Below are 24,079 nucleotides of genomic sequence, written 5' to 3'. Positions count from 1 at the left end.
CGCAGAAAGGCCCTTCCTCCCGCAGTCAGCTGAGGGAAAGATCGCGCTGGAGGGGATGTCGGGCCTGCCCCTGTTTTGTTCCGGGCCACAGTTCCCTCCCTTCTCCGGGCGGGCCGCACGGCCGCAGGTCACCCCGCCAGGTGGCCAGGTCCTGCCGCCACTCAGCAGAGGACCGAGGAGGAGCCAAACTGCCCAGACTGCAGCGCCGCCACACTCGGGTCCGCGCCGACGGCCGTCACGACTGGGCGTGCGCAGACGGCCCCGCCGGGAGCCATTTCGCTGAGCTGCGGGGCTCGAGGAGAGAGCGGGTGCGCAGGCGCCGGGCAAGAGGCTGTGCCCGCCCGACACTGGAGCGCGCGTGCGCGAGAGAGCCGGAAGGGGCGGTGCCTGGAGCGGCGCCTGCGCAGTGGCGTGGTCTCGGGGGCGGGGCGCGGCGGCTGTCAGCTGACTGTGGCGGCGGCGGCCTCGAGGTGACAACTGTGTCCGTCGCAGGCTCCGGCAGGGGCGCAGGAGGTCGCCCGGCGCGTCACTCTCGGGTCGGCGAGCCACGGGGGCCGCCGCAGCACCATGGCGACCACCGTCAGCACTCAGCGCGGGCCGGTGAGGCCGCCAGGCGGGGGTCGGGCGGGGGCGGCGACCTGCGGCTGCGGGAAGGGCCTCGGGCCCGGGCTACTGCTCAGCGGCGGCGGGCGGGCCGGCTCCTCGGCTCTCCCGGGACACACTGGGCGCCTGGCCGGAGGGGAGCGGCGGCTCCCCACCTCGGGGCGGACGGACGTGCCCACGCTGCGGGAGACTTGAGCTCCCGGTCGCACCCGGGCAGAGCTTTGGGGAGGCGGCCCCGGGGGAGGGGGCCTGCGCCCGTGGTGAGCCCCAGATGGAGGTGGGCCCCGTGCCCCATGGTCCCTCAGAGGAGGCAGGCGCCGCTCCCTAATAGTCCCCAGATGGAGGAGGGCCCGGTGCCCAGATGGAGGCGGGCCCCGAGCTCTGATGGTTTCCCAAATGGAGGAGGGCCCGGCACCCTAATGGTCCCCCAAGTGGAGACGGGCGCGCACCCTCATGGCCCCCCAGGTGGAGGCGGGCCCTGCACCCTGATGGTCCCCTAGATGGAGGCGGGCCCTGCACCCTGGTGGTCCACAGGTGGAGACGGGCCTACACTCTAGTTGGTCCCATAGATGGAGGCTGTTTCCTCTTTCTCCCTTACGCAGAGTGAGGGTAGTGGTGACCACTTCTTGGGCCCAATTGTGTCCGCAGTTAGTGGCCACTGCGCAAAGCCTCAGTTTCTTCATTTGCAAATGAGAGGATAGGCGCCAAGAACTTCAGAGAACCTTTCCTGCTCTGAATTCTCTCCAGAGGGTTGCCTGTCAGTTTCTTCTATAGCATTAATATTGCAGGAGAGCTGGTGTAGACTGACTCAGAGATGATGGGCTCCTAGCGTGAGTGGCCTCTGGGCTCACTGTTAGGGCCTTCTTGCATTGCTGTAGAGGAAAACCGGAGACTGGGTAATTTGTAAGAAAAGAGATTTAATTGGCTCCCAGTTCTGCAGGCTGTACAGGTAGCATGGTGCCAGGCATCTGCTCCTGGGGAGGCCTCTGGAAGCTTCCAGTCATGGCGGAAGGCCAAGTGGGAGCTTGCACGTCACATGGCGAAAGCAGCAAGAGAGTTGGGGGTGGGGAGGTGCCACACACCTTTTAATGACCAGACCTCGTGAGAACTCACTATCACCAGGACGGCACCAACCCACGAGGGATCTGTCCCTGTGACCCACACCCCCGCCCTGCCAGGCCCCACCTCCAACGCTGAGGTCATAATTCAGCGTGAGATTTGGCGGGGACACAAATTCAAACCGTGCCACTCAGAGGCTGGGCTGGGCGGGCTGTCCTGAGCGGCACAGTTTTTATCAACAGTGGCTCTAAACCTGCCGTGGGCGGAAAAAGTCCTTTTTAGGATGTTCCCAGGTCCCTGCACTCGTGCAGCCCAGTACTGGACATGGTGGAGGGGTCACCAGGGCTCCCCACCCTTAACACTGTATCCACAGGTCCTAGTGTTTCTCCTGAGGAGAGAATTCTTCAGGTAGAACTTTTTTTCTGTGTTTAGAATGAAGTCCCAGGTTTTGGGCATAGATGCTTTTTCTGAGGACTTTGAAAGAAATCTCCTGACACTTACGAGACTCAGGTGTGGAGCCTGCTTGTTGGCAGAGGTCCTGGACGGCCTCTGAGACTCAGGTGTGGAGGCTGCGGGTCGGCAGAGGTCCTGGACGGCCTCTGAGACTCAGGTGTGGAGCCTGCTTGTTGGCAGAGGTCCTGGACGGCCTCTGAGACTCAGGTGTGGAGGCTGCGGGTCGGCAGAGGTCCTAGACGGCCTCTGAGACTCAGGTGTGGAGGCTGCGGGTCGGCAGAGGTCCTGGACGGCCTCTGAGACTCAGGTGTGGAGCCTGCTTGTTGGCAGAGGTCCTGGACGGCCTCTGAGACTCAGGTGTGGAGGCTGCGGGTCGGCAGAGGTCCTGGACGGCCTCTGAGACTCAGGTGTGGAGGCTGCGGGTCGGCAGAGGTCCTGCATGGCCTCTGATGTCAGCATCTCCACCTCTTCATCTTCGCTCCACCACAGTGAGTCCCTGCAGGTGGTTATGGCAGTGAAGTGCTCCTTTCTGCCTAACGGGAGGCTCAGCAACAAGGGAAACCAGCACCCTGCCTTTGTGTCCTCCTGGAGAGCCGGGGGGCATGGTGGCCGGGCAGGATGGCCCCTTCCTTGCTGTGTGGTCTGGGAGACATCCTCAGCCTCCTGGGAACTTGTCCCTCATCTGGAACCCCACTGGGGTGTAGGGCTGGGTTTGAATTCATCAGGTGCTGAGCACTCACGGAGCAGTGGGAGGCAGGCACTTCCTGTTCTGAGGGCACCGGTGTGCAGCCCTGCTACGCCCGCGATGAGGAAGTGGGAGTGGCAGGAGATGTTCTCACACGTAGGGCCCGTGCTGACAAGTGCTGAGGTGTCGTTAGCATCTCCTCTTGCCTGGTGCCTCCTGGGCTGTTTCCGTCACGTAGACGAGCAGGCACTTCAGGGGCACCCCCCGCTGCCCAGTAAATGCACAGTAACATCAGATCTGGCTCGGAGCTGCCAGGGTCTCCAAGAAGGTGGTGTCAGCGACGGGGGTCTCGAGTGCTGCTTGGAGTACCTGTGACTTAATCAACCAGCGTTACCGACTGTGATGTTTAGGATGGCCATGATACAAGGGCAACCAGGTGGTTCCTGCCACCGGGATCTTACAGGGCAGCACGGTAGACATGGCAGCACATAAGGACAGCGGAGCCATGTGGTGACGGCCCGGTGGGTCTGTGATCTTAAGTCTCAGGTGCTGGGAGAGTTCGTAAATGGTGACTTCACCAGGGCTGGGTGTTGGGGTGAGGACGTGACATCTCTCCTGAGCTTGGAGGAGGAATGGGAGTTGGGGGGTGGGCTGGGAGGGGAGTGCACGGAAAACAGAGGTGTGGGGTCTGGAGGTTGAGAGGAGGGAACCCCAGGGGCTGAGGATGGAGGGAGGCAGGAGCTGGTGGCCACAGGAGGGTCCTGGGCACAGGAGGGCTGGACTTGGCCCTGGGGTTTATCAGATCAGCGCAGCACTCTGTAAAGTGTTGTCCGGCACACACCCGCTGCAGGGCCCAGCTTGGCACTGGCCCGCTTCACTGAGCATGTCCCACCCCAGCCCCTCTGAATTAACTCATAGTGGTCCTTTAGCCAGTGTCTTGACACAGTATTTATCGTGTCCTCCTCTTTCTGTTACCCTTGTGGTGCTGGGGAGGCAGGAGGTTAAGCAGGTGCTCGGCTTTCCAGCAGAGAGAGATGCTCCCCAGGGTCCGGGGGCAGGACTCTGGCTCGGGAGACCCTGACTGTGGTCTAGCCGTTGCCTCCCCCTGGTGATGAGGGGAGACAGCAAGATCCCACGTGCCGTGAAGGAGCAGAGGCCGCTAATGGGGCCCTGGGAGGTTCTTTTGTCCTTGGGTAGAGGGAGCTTCAGGGGCCCGGGTGGGTAGGTGTGGAGAGGACGTGTGTGAAGCTAGCCAGCCTGCTATCGTTCTGAGAGAATCATACCGTGTTTAGATCTTCAGGATACTGTTTCCGTGAATAGCCACTAAGGGATGCTTCAGCCCTGTGCAGTGCTTCCCTCACTTTTCAAAAAGGCCAGTGTTTTGGAAAGATAACCTTTTTTCAATATAGTCTGCTTATTATCAGAAAGTATGCAAGGAGTACCGTGTGGGCCCCTGCCTTCTGCAGTGAGAACTCAGGACGTTTGCAGGAGACTCTGCCTTCAGCCACCGCGGCGCCATTGGCTAGAGAGGCCTCCTTGGTGGAGGTGGGTGCGCTGTGCCCGGTCCAGGCTGCTCCTACTCCTTGTCCTGCTTTTGGAGGCGCATGGTTGACCAGCTGGAGGCGGCCTGGCCCCTCCTCTCCTCCCTGTGAGGCCTGTGCCTGTCCAGGTCCCCTCACTCTTCACAACGCTGATAATTCCTGCCAAATCGGTGACTTCATTAGGGACGGCAGAGGGTAGTTTCTGAACTTTATCACTTATTCAGTGTCTGTTAACTGGGATTGTTTGTAAAGATTAGCTTTCCCCATCAACCAGTGTCAACCTGTTGTCCTGAAATACAGTTTGTGAAGGAAAGGCAAGTGAAATGCATTTCCTTTACCTTCCCATACCTCAAGGAGAGAATTGGTTTTCCTTGTAGGTGTGCGTGGACTTTCTCTCCCGAGTGTCGTGAGGAGCCCCTGGATTTTCCTGCATCCTGTGTGTCTGAGCCAGTGGCACTCACCCGTCTCCACTGGCTTAGGTGGGCTGTTGCTGGGTGGGTGTCTGTTCCTGCCGGCTGCACCTGAGCTAGTGGGGAACGCACTCACCGCCTGCCCATGCGTCCTTTCTCTTTGGGTCCCTGTGAACGTTTGTGCTGGGTTTTTTAGGCCGGGTTGTGAGTGTGGACAGGTGTAGAATTGCTGGGCTTGCCTGGAAATCAGATCTCTTCACTGGGTGGGGACCCACGGGCTTCTTGGAAGATAAAGGCCTTTTGCTTTTAATTATTTTGTCTGATACTGGCATGGCCACTCCAGCTATCTTTTAGAGAGTATTCACCTGGTATTTTTTCCTTCTTTGATTTTACATTTTTTTGAAAAGTCAAATCTAAGAAGTCTAAGTCTTTTGATGGGAACATGCTAGTTTCATTTTTCTGGTTATAGATGTCTAGATGTATACACAGATTTACAGATTTTTTAGATGTTTTCTTTTGTGCTTTTATTTGTCCTACATTTTCTTGTTTCTTTTTCTCTCATTGCCTTCTTTTGGATTTATTAAACGGAGTTTTAAAAAATTCAGTTGTTTATCTCAAGTACATGCACACTGTGCTGGGAAAGTGCGGGGGCTCTCCGGGAAATGGTAACATGCACTTATCAGCTTCTGCTGTGAGGGAGTCTCTGAGTGAACTCTGGCTCCGGAGGCTGCCCGACTGAAAAATAATTAAAGAAGAAGTTAATCATTGTCTGTGCCGCCTCCTGATCCACGCAGAGAGCTCGGCTGCCCCGTCCCGGTGCAGGTGCTGCTGTGCCTTGTGTGGGCGCCGCCTCCCCTTGGGGCTCCCACAGGAACGTCCTGCAGGAACGTGTTATTTCTCTCGAGTCAGTGCTTGTTTGGATTCCTTCTGTGTTTCTCTTTTCTTATCCCTTCTGTGTCTCAGGCCTTCCATTTGGGGTCACTTTCCTTTAGCTTCAGGTTCATCTTTTAGAATTTTCTTTGCTGGCAAACTTGATTTTTGCTTGTAAATGCCTTTTCTCTGTGTCCTGACAGCTATTTTTGTGTGTGTGGAACTCCAGGTGGACAGTCATCCAGGTGGACGGTACTCCAGGTGGACGGTCCCTTGTCCTCAGTGCCTCGAAGGTGGGACCCCGCCCCCTCCTGGCTCCCAGAGTGGCTGCTGAGCGGTCCGGGAGTGGACGTCTCTTCCTCCGGTTCCTTCGTTTTTGTCCCCTCTTTGCTGCGTTCTGAATACACTGCCTCTGGCCTGCCTCCCAGTTCACTTGAGGCCTTTTTTTTTTTTTTTTAACATGGAGTGTCGCTCTGTCGCCCAGGCTGGAGTGCAGTGGTGCGATCTCAACTCATTGCAACCTCCACCTCCTGGGTTCAAGCAGTTCTCCTGCCTCAGCCTCCCGAGTAGCTGGGATTACAGGCGCCCACCACCATGCCCAGGCTAATTTTTGTATTTTTAGTAGAGACGGGGTTTCACCATGTTGGCCAGGCTGTTCTCGAACTCCTGGTCTCAAGTGATCTGCCCACCTCGGCCTCCCAAAGTGTTGGGATTTCAGGTGTGAGCCCCTGCGCCCGGCCCTAACCTCTGTTCATCTGGGCCTCTCACACTGTCCCTCGACCTGCCCGACAGGCCCCTGGTTAGGCCTGCTGTGCAAGCGTTTCCTGTCCCTGAGTCACCGTCTCCAGATCCTGCAGGCCCTGCCCTGGCGCGCCGTGCTGGTGAGGACTGCCCTGCTGCCCTGCGGGAAGTGCAGCTTGCCCCTGCCACCCGGCCTTGCCCTGTTTCTGTGCACAGCACCTCCTGCCGTCAGCATACGGTGTAACTCGTGTTGCTTCCCATTTGTCTTCCACTGAAGTGTGAGCACCACAGGAGCAGGGGTCCTCCAGCACCTTACCGTGGAAGCCTCAGGCACACAGTGACACGCAGAGGCTGCTGCAGTGCGCACCCCGTGCCCAGCGCCCAGGGCCTGCCATGTCACACGCCATCCCTCTCTGGACCTCTGTCCGCCCTTGGCCCGCTGCTTGACTGGCTTTTGTTTCGTCTGAATGAGGACGGGTTTTCCGCCTCTGCCTTGCTTGACCGTCCCAGCACTTAGGATGCAAGGCTGTGTGCCGTGGAGTTCCTGGCGGAGACCCCATTTAAAGTCGCTTGTTCTGTAGTCAGCTTTTATGATTTATGCTCATTCTCATTCCGTCCTGTCCTCTTCCCTTTCACCCCTCTTCAGCTTATACGGGTTCATTTCAATACTGTCATCTCCCAGCTTCCCTTATGCAAATTCTAGTGTTCGTTTGGAGACTTCAGCAGAGCCGGGGAACCTCCTGGCATGTTGGCTTTGAAGCGCCTGTTGTGTTCTGTGTAATTAAAGGAAGAGGGGAGGGGGTGCTAGGAAGAGGGAAGGAAAGCCCTGTCTGAGGAAGGCCGCGGAAGGTAAGACAAGGCACAGCGAATGAGTGCTCAGCGAGGGCTCCTGGGAGGGGGCTGCTGAGCGGCTGTGCAGGGAGGATGTGGGAACTGGGGACACAGTCACCAGTGCCCGTCCACACTGGCGTGGGAGCTGCCTTGCCAAGAGCAGATGCATGAAATGCCACTTGTTTGCTCAAGGGTTGTTTACTGAACATGCCAGTGCCAGGAGGCTGGCTGGAGTGCCAGGGGCTGCAGGATGGGGGACTAGTCCAGCTTTTGGAGGTTGGTGCTGTGAAGGGTGGTAGGTGAGGCAACCAGCAGCTGGGTGGGCATGGGGAATTGCAGTTTTCCTTCCAGCCTTATTTTGGAAAATGCTAAACCTACAGGGCAATGGCAGTGGCCACCGTTGAGCATCGGTGAGTCCTTCACCTCTGTGGGGCTCCCCTGTTGGCCATGAGTGTGCAGCGCGGGGCATGTGCAGGCCGGCCCTTCAGTCTCTGAAACACTGTGCACTGAGGGGTCAGTCAGCCGGGCAGAGGGACCGCGAGGGCCACCCAGGGTCTGTCCTGACTGCCCACGGCCCTGTGTCTCAGCCCTGGTGCGCGTTCCTGCCCTCTCTCACCCCTGGGTCTGGATGGGAATCACACAGGTGTGTGGGCGTCAGGTGGACGGGCCATTTCTCTTGGGCCATACAGAGCTCTGACCTGGGTGTGAACCTAGCAGCAGACGTTCCCCTGTAGAACCATGGCATGGAGCAGGCCCCTTGCAGGGCCTTCAAGGCAGGGCCGGCCCCTCAGACACAGCAGGGAGGCTGGCGATGCCTGGGCTCCAGGTTCTCAGCTTCATCTGGGCCAGCTGTGCTGTTCTACGTGAGTCCTGGGGCCCTGACCGCGTCTGGAGCTCCCTTCCTAGCAGACACTCAGACCTCACCCAAGAGTCTTGTGAGACTGACTTCCGCCCACATCCCCAGGTGTTCCGGTTACCGCGGATTTATTTCTCTCTTGTTTCATTAGCTTCCTCTGTGCCTTTAGCCACGAGCCTCGCCCAGGTCTTCCTGCTGTGGGTCCCAGCTCTGAAAGTCACGTTCAATCATGGCTGCGTTAGGAACTGGTGAAACCCAGGGCTTGGGGTACAGAGTTTCACTAGTTGGGCTTCCGTGTTGGGGCCTCCATGGGCTGGCTTTGTGGCTTCAGGAGCCCTTAACGCTTTTTCTCAATGTGGGGGTGATATTGACCCTGAGAGGGCAAAAGGGGTTCTTGGGGGAGGAAACTGCTGGGATTTGACAGCTGTGTGTGCCTCCCCAGCTCAGCTCCTGTATTTTTTGTTCCTTAGTATTTCCTTGTCCCCTGGGTTTTCTGGGTGTCCCCAGCACGTGGATCCAAAGTTCTCGGAAGCCCACGACACGTGTGCGAGCTCAGGCCTGCTGTGAGGTGGGCGGCGAGGGTGGGCAGGCGCCCGTGAATGCTGTTTGTGTGGGATCCTCCGTGCTGGTATGAGACTCTGGCTTGGAGAATTGAATGAGAATTGTTGACATTTTGTGATTTAATTCCACTAAACATATTTAGCCCATCGCTAATGATGTCAGTTTGCTCAAAGAATACCAAGCAGCCAGTTAAAAAGTACTTTCTCACATCAGTTCACTAAGGATAGTTTTTACTGTGTTTATATAAGTTGTTTATTTGTACGTGTGATTTGATACATTACAATTTATGTAAATAAATTACACTCAGCGTTGCTCAGCACATAGTCATGAAGTGTTAGAAGCGTTTTAGTTTTTAATTGAACTTAATTTGACTTAGTTATGCTAACCTGGCATTAGTGCTGAGACTCGTTAGAGCCTTGCTTGCAGTGTTTACGTGCCAAGTGCAGGTGCACGCATGGCACACAAACACAAACAGCAGCTCCACAGCCTCACAGCATCGTGGGGTGGGGACGGTGAGAAGGTGTGAAAAGGCGCCACAGAGGGCCAGTCGTGGAAGTGGCCAGGAGACCCTGGCGTCCTGCCGCCCGCACGTGGCCAGCTGTGCTCCCGGGGCGTCCGTGGTGCGGCTCCTCAGGTTGATGTCTCCTGGCAGGACCGAGGCCAGGACTGTGTGTGTTCAGGACTCCACGTCCTGGGCTGAGCAGGGCTCTTCCTGGGCTCTGTCGGGCAGAAAGTGGGGCCTCAGGAAGCAGCGGCTCTCTCAGTTGGAAACATGTCACAGGAATATTCACAGTGGGTGCTTGTTTAATTTGTGTGCTTAAGAAAAAAAATTAGCTTTGGGTTGACTACACACGTTACATGACAAAAAAAGAAGCATTAAGACTTTATTTCTGTGCCAAAAGTAAAACTTAGACTTGAAGGGAAATTGTTTTAAATTAGAAGTGAATTTTGGCGATCTCTTCTTTGATGTGGAAAGGTTTAGAGCTCTGGCGTCAGCAAGGGAGGAATGGTCGTCAGTCACAGGCGCGCGTCATGATCCTCTGAGAGCACCACAGGGGGAGGAGAATCAGCAAGTCCGAGAAATGTGAAGTTACATTTTTAAACTGTATTTAAAACGGACTAATATTTATAAAAGTAGCTTTTATTTTCAGAGAAGATAAAACGCAGAGCGCTCTGTGGGATGAGAGCCCTACACTGTCCTTTTTATTTTAAAAGTAATTCACGAATGTGGTTTTAAAAAAGTTTCTAAAAATAACTAGCAGGATATGAAAGTATAAATAAAGAACCTTCCCTGCCCGTGTCCCTCGAGTTCCATTCTTGAATGCTCCTCCAGAGCTGGTCTCCACAGAGGCCTCCTTATGGATCCCCCAGCAGGTCGTGCTGTGCCTCCGCCTCCATCCCCCGGGTCTCCTTGTGTTCCAGGCGGGGACTTCTGGCTCCGGTTGAGGCCGCATGTCCCTGCGCTGGGTGGATGTGCCTGGCTGGTGGACAGGGCGTTTTGACGGCACAGGGGATGCAGCCGCAGGCATCCCGTGCTCACATGCCGGAGTGAGGTCTGACATGGGACTGGTTCCCGAAGTGGAATTATCAGCCTTCACACAGGCGTTTAAACTTACTTGTTAGTGTTGGACTCAGCATGTACATCTAGTACATGGAAGCAAAATTCTAGAAAAATATCCATTATGGCCGGGCGCGGTGGCTCAAGCCTGTAATCCCAGCACTTTGGGAGGCCGAGGTGGGCGGATCACGTGGTCAGGAGATCGAGACCATCCTGGCTAACATGGTGAAACCCCGTCTCTACTAAAAAATACAAAAAACTAGCCGGGCGACGTGGCGGGCGCCTGTAGTCCCAGCTACTCGGGAGGCTGAGGCAGGAGAATGGCCTGAACCCGGGAGGCGGAGCTTGTAGTGAGCTGAGATCTGGCCACTGCACTCCAGCCCGGGCCACAGAGCGAGACTCCGTCTCAAAAAAAAAAAAAAAAAAAAGAAAAAAAAAATCCATTATGTATCAGGAGTAATCATTTTTGTTTTCGTATTTCCAAGCCTTTGAACCAGGGTACAGCATATATTTGTGACCATTGGAACATCTCCTCCATCATAATATGGCAAAAATAAATTTCAGGATTAGCACTGAATTTAAAAAATAAATTCAAAATAGATGTTTACTGAGTGTCATCACTGAAACGATAGGGTTTACTTCAGCGCCTGGACTCCCCTGTGACTCATGGAGCATGAACTGGTGGAACTCCCTCCTCCCCGTTTGAAGGGCTTCGCTCTCAGCTGAGAAACGAGGGCATTGCAGCCACCGGGAGCCGCCTCTCCCTGGTAGGCGGGGCAGCAGGTTGCATAACCAGTGTTTGTATGGGGAGGACTGAAGCCCTCTCCTCCCACTCCTCTCTTGTTCTTGCTCTCTTTAGGTTATGTGGAATATTTTTCTGAAAAACCTTGAATTTTGTAGTGTTCAGTTTTATGTGGAATTGAAAAGCTGGCACGAAGAGGTCCTGTGTGTCTCACCCACGTTCCCTGACCGACACTCCCCTCACCGGGAACAGCTCTCACAGCTGTGGTGCTGACCTGGGGCGTGACTGCTGGCTCCAGGTTTTGTTTGGATGTCCTGGTTTTTCGATGACTGTCCCCTGCTGTCCCAGGACCCCACTTTGCGTGTAGCCTTTGTGTCCCCGTCTCCAGTCTGGGGCCGTCTCTCAGGCTTCCCTTGTGTTTTGGGACCTTGACAGTTTGAGGAGGACTGACGGGTCGGGGATGTAGTCAGATGTCTCTTAATCGGGGTGTGGGTTTTGGGGAAGAAACCCAGAGGTGAGACGTGCGTCATCTCGGGTAGCCGGACGCACCCTTGCCATGTGGTGCTGGCCACGGTCCCCGGGCTGCGTGGGCTGACAAGCTCCATCCTTGGGGGCTGCTTCTCCCCATTCCGTGTTCTGTCCACAAGGCTTATGTTAACAGCCCTCGTTTCCTCTTTGTCATTTTATGGTTCAATCCTTGTTGGAGATGACACTTGATCATGAGGCCTTTGGGTATAGTTTTTTCTCCCAGCAACGAGCAGTCCCGTTGTCTTGAATGGACACGCAGAGCAAGGAGGTGGAGCGGAGCTTTGGGCGCCTCCAAGTACCGGGACAGCCAGGAGCCAGAACGGCGAGGGACCCACAGTGCTCCCTCAGAGGCCTCTGTGAACCCCACTTCCACATACCCCGTCACCACCCACACCCTTTCCCTGACCAGCTTCTCCATGCTGCTGTTTCCGGGACACGAGCCGCCTGTCTGTCCCCCACGTGTGCCCGGGAGGACACGAGCCGCCTGTCTGTCCCCCACGTGTGCCCGGGAGGACACGAGCCGCCTGTCTGTCCCGCCCCTGTGCCCGGGAGAACACGAGCCGCCTGTCTGTCCCGCACCTGTGCCCGGGAGGACACGAGCCGCCTGTCTGTCCCCCACGTGTGCCCGGGAGGACACGAGCCGCCTGTCTGTCCCCCACGTGTGCCCGGGAGGACACGAGCCGCCTGTCTGTCCCCCACGTGTGCCCGGGAGGACACGAGCCGCCTGTCTGTCCCCCACGTGTGCCCGGGAGGACACGAGCCGCCTGTCTGTCCCCCACGTGTGCCCGGGAGGACACGAGCCGCCTGTCTGTCCCGCCCCTGTGCCCGGGAGGACACGAGCCGCCTGTCTGTCCCCCACGTGTGCCCGGGAGGACACGAGCCGCCTGTCTGTCCCGCCCCTGTGCCCGGGAGGACACGAGCCACCTGTCTGTCCCCCACGTGTGCCCGGGAGGACACGAGCCGCCTGTCTGTCCCGCCCCTGTGCCCGGGAGGACACGAGCCGCCTGTCTGTCCCGCACCTGTGCCTGGGAGGACACGAGCCGCCTGTCTGTCCCGTACCTCTACCTGGGAGGACACGAGCCGCTTGTCTGTCCCCCATATGTGCCCAGGAGGATATGAGCTACCTGTCTGTCCCCGATGTGTGCCCAGGAGGACACGAGCTGCCTGTCTGGCACGTGTGCCCAGGAGGACATGAGCCACCTGTCTGTTCCCCACGTGTGCCCAGGAGGATATGAGCCACCTGTCTCCCCCATGTGTGCCCCAGAGGACACGAGCCACCTGTCTGTCCCCCATGTGTGCCCAGGAGGACATGAGCCGCCTGTCTGTTCCCCGTGTATGCCCAGGAGGACATGAGCCTCCTGTCTGTCCCCACGTGTGCCCAGGAGATGCAGTGCTTTTCCTGCAGTGTCCCCGGAACTGTGTGTGTGGCACGCAGGAAGCAGTTGTCACAAATAAACAGGAATTTGGCCTGTGTATATTAATCCCGAGAACTTGGTTAGCACGAGTCTGTTTCTGCAAGATAACCCATTCCTGGTGAGCAGACAGAGTTAGTGATAGAGTCTGCAGGCGTGGGCTGTGCCAGGGCCCTGTCAAGTTGGCAGGGAGGCGCGTCCTGCATGGCCAGGTGTCCCCCGGGGAGAGAACTCTGGGCTGTGAATTCCTTTGGGAGGCAGGTGAGGGGCCCTGGCCTTCTGTACCCCAGTGTTTCCTGTGTGCCAACAGGAACAGGTGCTTAGCATCTCGTGCCACGGGGCCTCTCAGCACCCTCCTGAGCCAGAGCTTGCTGGTAAGCTGTACAGCGCCTCATGAGAGGCTGCCCGGAGGAGGCTGGCCTGGGATTCCTGGCGTGGGCCCGCTCCCCTCAGGCACCTCGGCACCCCCTTGCTTGTCCGTCAGGGGGTCCCTTCAGGCCCTGGCCTGTGCCACACCCTCCAGAGGTGAAGCCGGGGTGCTCTGCTGTTCTCACAAGATGGCTTCTCTCATGGGGCAAAGGTCACTCGTGACGTGTCCCGGTCAAAAACAGGGTAAAGTGTGGGGAAAGGCACGAAGTGTGTGTTGAGTTTTAGAGAAGAGTGGTTGAGCACACTCCGCGCTGGCTGCTCGAGTTGGGGCGCAGCCTGCAGAGAGCTCCCCAGACCCGGGGGCCTGAAGCCGTAACCGCGCGGAGCAGTGCTGAGTTGTCCGGGTCCCTTCTGTTTGCTCCCGTTGGTTGTGCATGCAGCGCTGACTGGCTTGTGCTCTCCAGTTGGTTGTGCATGCAGTGCTGACTGGCTTGTGCTCTCCAGGCCTTAGGTGGAGACACAGGTGAGGAGCTAGACCCTCGTGGGGTCCTTTGAAGTGCCAGGCGGCCAGAGTACAGCAGGTGCAGGGCTGAACTCAGAACCTCCTGGAGCCCTGCCTGGCACCGTGTCATTGGGAGTCCGTGGCACAGGCGGGTATGAGTTTCTGGTCTGCACGGCAGAGGCGTCTGGTGGCCTCAGCACATGCACTTTGCCTAAGTTCACATCCAGCACACCCAGGGTTCCAGGTTTCCACTCGGTATTTCCTGAAAACAACTGCCCAGGGCACTGGTGCTGGTCGGGGCCCCTGCAGATGGCTGGGTCTCCGCGGCTGGTGTCTCCACCCCACTCCACCAGCAACCAGGCCTGCCCTCCAGGCCTCGTCAGCCGCCATTCACTGTGGAGGGTGGTTCTTACCCCAGACCCCTTCGGCTGATGCAGGTGTACGGGTGGTTTCAGGTTGGCATTGCCCTGCCCGGGCCCATACTCTCTCCTCACCTTAGGGGCAGCAGCGGTGGACAGAGGGTCGAGGAGAGACAGGATGCAGAGCGGGGAGGTCTTTCGTGGTGGTTTGGAATTAATTTACTTCCTGTGTTCATCTGGGGTACTTTTGAATTTCAGCTGTTTCATGTTGAAACATTTGGAGTATATCAGCAGAGGGTTTTCCAAATCACTTTAGACCTGAGGTTCAGATTTTCTCTCATTCATTTGTATGACCAAGTGACCTGCAGTTCCATGACCCTGCCTTTATCTGTGGACAAGGAGAAGGAAGCCATGGGCACATGTGGTATAAGGGAGACCCTTTAAAATGACCTGAAAACCCACCTGACCAGGCTTTAAGGACAGGAACCTGTTTTTAGCGGCAGAAATCTGCATTTGGGGGTCTCCTGAGTAAGGGCTGCACCTGTGCCGCTAGGGGCCAGGCCCCAGGCTGGACGCCCTTGACCCCTGGGTTTAGAGATGAGGAAACGGAGGCTAAGCACAGTCCAGGACTTGATTAGGAAATGGGTGGGGGCGGGGCCGGGTCGCGGGAATGCTGGGGCAGCTGCTATCGGGCTGCTTTGTGTCCTCACCCTGACTCACTGCCTCTCTGGTCCCCGGCCCCGCAGGTGTACATCGGGGAGCTCCCGCAGGACTTCCTCCGCATCACGCCCACACAACAGCAGCGGCAGGTCCAGCTGGACGCGCAGGCGGCCCAGCAGCTGCAGTACGGAGGCGCCGTGGGCACCGTGGGCCGACTGAACATCACTGTGGTTCAGGTGGGCCTTGGGGCACCCTCCTGCCTGCCTGGGGCTGGTGCACTCAGGTGGGGTGGGATTGAGGATTTTGGCGTTTACGCTGCATTTCCTAAGTGGGCAAACGGAACTTCCGATTCTCGCTTTTCCTGAAACGTGTGATGTTGAAAACGATCTGTGTGAAAAATATTGGCATTGACCCTGGGTTCTGCCAAACATAACTCAAATGATGAGTAGTGGGTGTAGGTGGCGTCCGCTCCATGTAGGGTCCAACTGGCTCCACCACGAGGCTTGAGGATGCCCCAGGACGCCTCCCGGGCCCCTGCCGGCAGCTGGAGGAGGCGCCGCTGGCCCCCCACCACTCGGTGTGTGCTACGCGAGTGGCTTCCTGTTGGCCCCAGTGCCGGTGCCCGCACCCTCCCGTCCCCACAGAGCAGCCCTCGGTTAGCCTCAGGGCTGGACACCGGCCGCCAGGATGTGGTCACTCAGTGGACTTTCAAGTGAAAGCCAAAATCGGCAGATTGAACACCGATTTCGATCACACCAAAACATGCCGTAAGACCACAGGAAAGGAAACACATTGTGAGCGACGCAGGCTTTTGTAGAAATGCAGGCAGAAGAGTCGCTGCGGACCTCACAAATAAGACTTGGTTTCAGGGGCTTCACGTGGTGTGGTGGGCACAGCTGCGCCGTCACCCCTTCCTCGCAGCGTGTCTCAGACCCTTGCCTGTGCAGCTGTTGCTCTGCTGGTGTGGCCCATCCCTCTGCCCACCCAGTGAACTCCTGTAAGCCCATGCTTTCCTGCCCCAGCTGCCACCAGGCCACCTAGTGCCATCACCCATTCTCAGCCGCCACCTCCTGGCAGGGCCTGGTGACCGCAGGGCACTCCGCCTCACACAGTTCAAACTCCAGACCTGGCTGGGCCTTGGAGGTGGCCCTGGCATTGCCCACGCCTCCGGCCCCCCTTGGTCTTCTCCCACATCCTGGAGCCCACTGCAGGCAGCCTGTCTGTTTCCTCCACGCGAGTTCACCCAGCTTCCATGCCACAGCTCCAGTGGTGGGGACATTCCTGCCTCCTCACTGGGCCACGTAGCTCAGCACCGGCTTCCTGCTTCTCTTGGCTTCTGGGCAGCTGCACATGTGGTTCCCTGCTTGCCTCCCCTGGCTGCTTCCCCTCATTGTCTCCTGGGGCCCCAATGGGATGCCAAGGGGTCTGGTCCTCAGCCCTCCTCCCCTCTTTGCCCACACACCCCAGTGACTCCTGCGTCCCTGTGGGTCTAAACACCTGTGTGCTGGCCCCGGCCTGAGCCAGGCACTCAGCTCCACCCCAGATTCCTAGGTACGGACCATGGCCACATGGCCTCCCCGGGTGTCCCGTGGGCACGCCGGATGCCATGTGCCCAAGGTGGACCTCTCAAGCCACCCTCCCAGCTTCTCCCCCATGTCTGCAGGTGGCTGCCCCACACTCTGGAAGCTGAGGCCCAAAGCTCTGGTGCTCCTGGTGCTCCACGGTTCATCTCTGCTTCTTGCCCTTCAGGCCTGACCCTCAGCACAGGCGCCACCTTCCGCCGGTCCAGGCGGGGAGCCCCCTGCACCACCCACTGCCTCCGCTCAGCCACTGGCATGTGGCCAGAGCAGGTCACTGCCTGCACAGGCCTTTCTCGTGGGCATTGTCCTGCCGAGGCTTCTCAAGCCGGGGCCCATGTTTTGCCTCCCCCTGGTCACTCCTGACCTTCCTGTTCCCTGGCCGTTCTCTTCCCGCTTCCTGCAGCTCTTCCTCCAGATCCTGCAGCCCATGCATTTGGTCCTCCGAGCTGGTCACTCCCTGCAGTGGTAGCACCGTCTGCCGTGCCGTGTGTCTGCCGCACGTCTCTTGCCCATTGTCGGAGGCAGTGGTGCCTGCGTGTCCCCACAGTGCCCGCAGCGTCTGCCGCATCACGACAGCATGTGGTTGTGTGGGGTCACAGTGAATGGGCAGATGCTTCCGTAAACATCAAGGAGGTCACTTCAGTAGAGCAGTTGATGTCACAGGACGCTCCTCCTAGAGTTTTGTAGCCACAGTGCAGAGGGCAGTGGGAGGAGGCGGGAATGACAGGACAAAGCTGAGTGTGGCAGAAGCGGCAGGACCCAGTGTGAACAGGTGTCGGTGACGGGCACAGGGATGCTGGCAGTGGGAGTCCTACGTGCCGCCCGGAAAGCTGGCTTTGCTCAAAGCCTTTAAAGTTAATAATAACAGAAAGTCTTAGTAACTAGGCAGAAACAGCACAGTTACCTGAAAGCTTTGGAACATCACGCTGGTCTCAGACTTTCCTGCTACATACCTACATCCAGAAAATAGGGCAGTTTCTAAGGAGTTTAGAGGGCGGAGTTTGAGTGTAAGAGCTGATCTAGCAGATCTGTGGGTGTGCAGCAGAAGGGAATTGGAAGCTGCTAGAGGCTGAGCATGCTTGTCACCCAGGAGCTTCCAGAAAACTGTCACTCCATAGTATTCCAGAGTACGCTCCGGCCACCCAAGAAACATGCTAAAATTAAGGACCCAAGAATGGGGCAGTTTTGACATAAAGAGGCCAGCCACAGCTTTGGTTAGAAGTGAAAGGAGGGGCTGGGTGCGGTGGCTCAAGCCTGTAATCCCAGCACTTTGGGAGGCCGAGATGGGCGGATCATGAGGTCGGGAGATCGAGACCATCCTGGCTAACACGGTGAAACCCCATCTCTACTAAAAATACAAAAAAATTAGCCAGGTGTGGTGGCGGGCGCCTGTAGTCCCAGCTACTCGGGAGGCTGAGGCAGGAGAATGGCGTGAGAACCCGGGAGGCAGAGCTTGCAGTGAGCCGTGATCGTGCCACTGCACTCCAGCCTGGGCGACAGAGCAAGACTCCGCCTCAAAAAAAAAGAAAAAAAAGAAGTGAAAGGAGGGAACTTGTATGTGGAAGAGAATAGAAAACAGAAGACCTGGCAGTCCAGAGATGTGGGCACAGGAGGGGAGAGTTCAGCTGTGCAGCGGGGGGTGGCGAGGATGGGACAGCTGTGCCCTCAGAGGGGGGCGGTGAGGATAGGGCAGCGGTACCCTCAGGATTCACTGAGGACGGAGTGGCAGTGCCCTCAGAGGGGGCGGTGAGGACAGGGTGGTGGTGCCCTCAGAGAGGGTTCAGCGAGGATGGGACGACTGTGCCCTCAGAGGGGGGTCGGTGAGGACGGGGTGGCCATGCCTTCAGAGGGGGTCACCGAGGACTGGGTGGCTGTGCCCTCAGAGGGGGGCGGTGAGGATGGGGTGGTCGTGCCTTCAGAGAGAGGGCAGAGAGGACGGGAAGGCTGTGCCCTCAGAGGGGTCGGGGGGCAGCGTCTGGACTCTGTTACACTGGGAAGGAGGAACTGGTGGGCTCCATGTGGCTGGGAGGGCCGGGATGGCTCCTGGGGTCTCTGTCACCAGCTCCTGGGGGTGAGCCAGGTTGGCCGCAGAAGAGCGGGTGGCAGCAGTGCGGGGAGGCCGTCTGTGTTCCAGGGAGGACGCTTTACAGGCAGCCGGAGCTGCAGGGCTGAACCCAACCCAGCTCACGAGGGCTTTTCTCCCGATTTTTCCTTGTAAAAGTTTTACAGTTTTAGGTTTTATGTTTGAACCTGCCATCCACGTTGAGTTTGTTTCCTGAACAATCCTCTTATGTGCCACAGTCTTCTGTCTTATGTGCCACGGTCTTCTGTCTTACATGCCGCGGTCTTCTGTCTTATTCTGAATATTCATTCCCTGTAACACACGTTCACTCCCACCCCGGGGACCTCAAATGTCCCAGCCCAGCCGAGTGCCTGGCCTGAAGTCGAATCTCATGGTCTACATGCGATGTGGCTCCTTATGATTGGGAGACACAAGAAAGACAAGTTCCTGTCCCCAAAACGCCTACTCCAATAGCACAGGCAGGGCTGCTGCCTTCATGACAGGACTTCATGATGGGAGGAAAACAGCCACTTGGCGTCTGAATACGCACAGCAGGCGTCCTCGCTCCCACCTGGAGCAGGGACGCACCTCTCCCGGGTCACCACGTTCCGGGGCGGGTTCACGCCCCCGTCTCCCGGTCGTCACACTCCCTGTCTCCCGGGTCGTCGCGCTCCGGGGCGGGTTCACGCTCCCAGTCGTGCTCTGGCTCTCAGCTCTGTCCCGGGACCACCTCCTTTTTCCCTCCTCAGCTGCTTCTGAGGAAGTTAGAGCGTGCGCCCTTCGTGGCGGCCTCAGCTGTGTCTGTGAGCGTTGTAGGTTTCTGCTGTCCAGGATGGCCCACGTGCTTTGTCTCAGAACTACACGATTCATCTGTGGCTCGGTCTTCTTGCTCCTGGCCTCCTGGGAAGCAGGTCACAGTCGTGTTCGGGCGACTTTGAGTGTCTGTAGTCTGTGTGTTAGGAAAAGGCCTCATGGAAGGGTTCAGGGAGGCAGACGGCCTAGAGAACCCGCCCTCTCCCGATGGTTGGCACCTCCTTTTCCTGACATTGGCTTCATTCCAGGCAAAGTTGGCCAAGAATTACGGCATGACCCGCATGGACCCCTACTGCCGACTGCGCCTGGGCTACGCGGTGTATGAGACGCCCACGGCACACAATGGCGCCAAGAATCCCCGCTGGAATAAGGTCATCCACTGCACGGTGCCCCCAGGCGTGGACTCCTTCTATCTCGAAATCTTTGATGAGGTGAGAGGGACTTGCCGGCTATTATGGGAGGCCGCACGTGGCTGAGCGTGGCTGCCGTGGGAACACACCTGCCGACACAACCACGTTCCTGGCTGGCTTCGAGGTGTGGGTCCCCACTGGGTGTTTCATTGGGTGCATAACAGGGTCCTGCTCTCCCCAAGGAATGTGAAAAAGAGAGATTGTTTCCAGCTCCTTGAACACCCTTACATTTGGAAACATCCCCAGTGACAAGCATGACCCAGGACAGAGTGTGCACGTGTCCCCTCCACTGGGCAGGTGCACTGGGTCTGGCCGCTCACCAGCAGGTGGGATTTCCAGCGAGTCCGGCCGCCTGCCGGTTGGGAAAGCTGTTCTTGATGGTGCGAGTGGCTGTGACCGTTGAGGGTCCTGAGTCCTGTCCATGGCTGCACCTGCAGCGCTTCTGAGGCAGAGTCAGGAGGTCAGAGGGGATGTGGCGAGGCTGCTGCTCCGTGTGGTCCCGGCACCTCGCACCTGTGCCATTGGGAGGCTAGGGAGCCCGGGTTGGGGCTAGGGAGCAGTGTGGGGCAGCCAGGCCAGCAGATGGCCAGTCCTCCCTGCCTGGGCCCTGCCTTTTCCTCCTGGCTTTTCTCTCCCCATCCCTACCTGCTTTCCCCTCCCTGGCCCTCAGAAGAGTAGAGAGAGCATGGGAAGTACAGAGGCAGCTGTGGGAGGCAGACCCCATGTCCTCTCCAGCCTGCGCCCCGGCTACTCTGGTTTTTGGGAGGTGGCAGCCGGTGGAGCAAGGATGGGGCCCCAAGGGCTGGGGAGGAGCAACCAGTGTCCCTGAATTGGAACTGGAGGAGGACAGCAGCCCAGGACCCTCACTTTCCCCAGCCCCAGACGTAGCCCTGGCCCTGGCCCTGGCCCATCCTGGTGGAGAGAGGGAAGGATCGTTGATAAACGATCGTGAAGCCTGTGCTGCCTGAGGGGTCTCATTGATGGGGTGCTGGTGCAGGTGGGAGCCCTGTGCCACTGATGAGATGGGGACTCGAGACAGGCCCATGATGATGCGACCACAGGGGTAGGGCGGCCCCTTCCCTGATGCCTGGGGCATCTCCCTCTTCTCCCCCAGAGAGCCTTCTCCATGGATGACCGCATCGCGTGGACCCACATCACCATCCCCGAGTCCCTGAGGCAAGGCAAGGTGGAGGACAAGTGGTACAGCCTGAGCGGGAGGCAGGGGGACGACAAGGAGGGCATGATCAACCTCGTCATGTCCTACGCGGTGAGCTGCCGGCCTGATATCGGGGCATCGGGGAGGGGCGGGACACGTCAGGGGCATTGGGGTGGGGCGGGGCGGGTCAGGGTATGTTGGGACACGTCGGGGCAGTGCCACCCCGCAGACACCCTGGTCTCTTTCCTGGAGGCACTGAGTCCGTAAAACAGCAGGGCTCAGTGTTCTGAGGACAGAGGGCAGGGCCCTGGGTAGTTTGGTGGCAGAGATGGTCTGCCCCGCCCACTGCTCCTGCCCGTCAGTTCTGTCTGGAGAAACAGCATCGGGGTTGTTTGTGTTCCTAAGATGGGCCCACCCTTTGTGGTAGTCTGCACTGCAGGCCCCTGTGTCCTCGGAGGCCCCTCACAGCCCTTCCAAGCTCTGCCCTTAGGGTCCAGCCGAGCAGCCCTCCAGGGTCTGAGATACAGCCCTGGGCCCTGCAGGACACCAGGCTCCTCCCCACAGGGCAGGCACTGGCCAGGGTGTGGAAGGGCATCTCTGGAGATGTGGGGGAAACCTGGGGGCTGCCGCACTCGGGGTCAGGAAGTCGAGGCCTGGCCGTGGGGCCAGCACGTCAGCCACCCTGGCTCCCAGCCATCTACATCCTCAGGACACCTGCAGCTCCTGGGGGCGTCAGGAGGGCCAGTTAGAGGCTCCAGGACGCAGAACTCCTGCCGTCTTCTCTGTATTATCACTCGGAATTTTTTAGGTTGTTACTGAAAAATGGTTCTGTGGGAAATGCAAGGCCCATGTGACAGCAGAGAGGGCGCAGCAGGGAGCCGCTCTTATGGGCGATCTTGGCTCTTCCCACTCCCTTTTTTGTTAACGTTGGGATATTTTAAAGCAAGACCCAGCCATGAGTGACCACGTGTAAATGCCTCAGGACGCAGCTTTAACCGACGCTTTCATACGCAGAACCATCATGATGCCCCAGTGACTTTACCTGCAGGTGACAGTTTTAATCTCAGAGACGAGAGCAGTGCAGTGACTTATCTGAAATTGACAGTTTTAAACTCAGACACCACAGCTGTGCAGTGTGGTTCCCCCCAGGCCCACTTGACACCTACACTGGGATGTCCCTCCTGACACCATCCTCTCTCTGTCACATCCCAGTTAGTGGGGGGTCTGTAAGCCCGAGCCATGTCACCTCCTGGATGTGAGGAGGTGGTGTGGGGGTGGGAGTGGGCCCTGGCGTCCCCTGTGCACTCAGGGCTCACAGCCGGGTTCGGGGCTGGCATGGGGAGGGCGATTCCTGAGGTTCTGATGGGTAGATGTTCCTTCCTGACCCTGGGACCATCTCCGCTGTGTTCCAGCTGCTGCCAGCTGCCATGGTGATGCCACCCCAGCCTGTGGTCCTGATGCCGACGGTGTACCAGCAGGGCGTCGGCTACGTGCCCATCACAGGTGTGTGTGCTCCCTCCTCCCCGGTGCCTCTCCCCTGGTAGAAACCTCAGGGCCTAGGGCAGGCATGGGAGGAGGGAACAGGGCTTAGAGCACCGGCGGGGGACGTCATCCGTTCTAGAATCCTGCAGACGTGCCGACTGCGCGCAGATCCTTCCAGGCTAGGGAGCCAAGGGTTACGTTTGAATTTTGTTTGCGTATCCAGAGAATAGAATTGTTTTTTTTCTAATTGCTGGCAGAAATGAGATGAGTTGAAAGTTTCAGAGGTGTGGAAGTGGAACTGAAACCCCGTCGTGCCCAGCTCTCCGCAGGAGAACCTCACACCCCTGTCGGGCGACGCATGCTCTGCACTGCACTGTTGCGGCCATTGTCGTGTGTCACTGTTAAGAGTGAGCAGCCGGTGGCTGCAGCAACACCAAGCGGGAATGTCGCTTTTCACGCTGTTGCATTTTCGGTCCAACTGTGACTGTCATAGCAGCTGATGCAAGGCCGGCCCCCACCATGGACGGGCCCAGCCGTCCTCAGCAGGCCGGGGGTCAGCAGCCCCTGAGAGGTGCCTGTGGTCACCCTGGTTCTCCTCCCAAGGTGGCCTCTCTCATTCCGGGGAGCTGGTGTCCAAGCAGAGCGTGGGTCCCTCTGCACTGAGGGACCAGGGCGCTGGGGATGTGGTGTTGGGGGAGGGTCTCGGGGCCTGCGTGAGGCCCCGGCTGCTTGTGCTTGGGGGCTGCTTTGGGGTTGGGGTGGGACAGAGCTGCTGGCAGGCGAGAGTGCTGTCAGGCCGGTGCTGGTGTCCAGCCCAGCTGGAGTGGAGAGGCCTGGTCAGAGCACCCCAGTCCTGCCAGCGTCCCGCACAGATGCAGAAAGGCCACCTTGGGAGTCAGGACGTTGCCCTAGACCCACCTGATGTGGCCTGAAACCCAGCCTGACGGAGGAGGAGACTGGCGCTGGGAGACTCCGGCTGTTCAGGACATTCTCTGACGAAACTCTTGTGAGAACAGCATGACCGCGCCCTCACTTGCTCACATCGCAGACTCTGTTTCCAAGTAAAGCCGCCTGCGCAGGTGCCAGGGCTGCCTTTGTCCAGAGGAAAGAGCAGAGCCCGTGTCTGAGCAGGGCCTCTATGGTGTCCAGTGTCTTAGAAAACCACCAGCCTGGGGCCGGGCGCGGTGGCTCAGGCCTGTCATCCCAGCACTTTGGGAGGCTGAAGCGGGAGGATCACGAGGTCGGGAGATCGAGACCATCCTGACCAACACGGTGAAACCCCATCTCCACTAAAAATACAAACAAATTAGCTGGGCGAGGTGGTGGCGCCTGTAGTCCCAACTACTCGGGAGGCTGAGGCAGGAGAATGGTGTGAACCCAGGAGGTGGAGGTTACAGTGAGCCAAGATTGCGCCACTGCATTCTAGCCTGGCGACAGAGTGAGACTCCATCTCAAAAAAAAAAAAAAGAAAAGAAAAGAAAGAAAACCACCAGCCCAGCAGAGGCAGTACCTGCGCCCCATCGCTGAGGAAAGAATGCTTCATAGGAAGTGACCGGAGGTGAGCCAGAAACGCAGAAGCAGCCGTTAGGCGTTCCGAGTTAGAGGAGGGCGGGCGTCTGGATAAGCGGAAGAGCCAGCACCGTGGCAGAGAAACGGGGGTGAGCACGGGAGCCCCGCAGGTGTTCCTGAGCCTGGAGCCTGGCCAGGGGAGCTCTGCTGCCCTGGGGGCCCTGTTGTGCCCTGGGTGCCCCTGGAGTGGCTCCTGGGGGTTCTGGTTTGTAACTGGGACAGCCCAGAGCCGCCGTTGTGGGGTGGAAGTGCCTTCTGTGGTGCGCA

General features: G+C 58.2%; 1 protein-coding gene across 1 annotated transcript in view; it reads left to right on the top strand.

Annotated features, from left to right (window-relative positions):
• Positions 1-399: 399 nt before the first annotated feature.
• TOLLIP (toll interacting protein) overlaps positions 400-24,079 on the top strand; it is a 32,962-nt gene continuing 9,282 nt past the window's right edge. Inside the window, exons 1-5 of the mRNA XM_010386800.2 lie at positions 400-600; positions 14,827-14,976; positions 19,444-19,626; positions 20,720-20,872; positions 22,174-22,264. Of these exons, the coding sequence (XP_010385102.1) occupies positions 568-600; positions 14,827-14,976; positions 19,444-19,626; positions 20,720-20,872; positions 22,174-22,264 (610 nt within the window). The 5' untranslated portion in view covers positions 400-567. The remainder of the gene's footprint in view (positions 601-14,826; positions 14,977-19,443; positions 19,627-20,719; positions 20,873-22,173; positions 22,265-24,079) is intronic.

Source organism: Rhinopithecus roxellana, chromosome 15 (genome assembly GCF_007565055.1).
Source record: "Rhinopithecus roxellana isolate Shanxi Qingling chromosome 15, ASM756505v1, whole genome shotgun sequence".
NCBI lineage: Eukaryota > Metazoa > Chordata > Mammalia > Primates > Cercopithecidae > Rhinopithecus > Rhinopithecus roxellana.
Note: the sequence above shows the minus strand (reverse complement) of the source record. Positions and strands in the feature narration are given on the sequence as shown.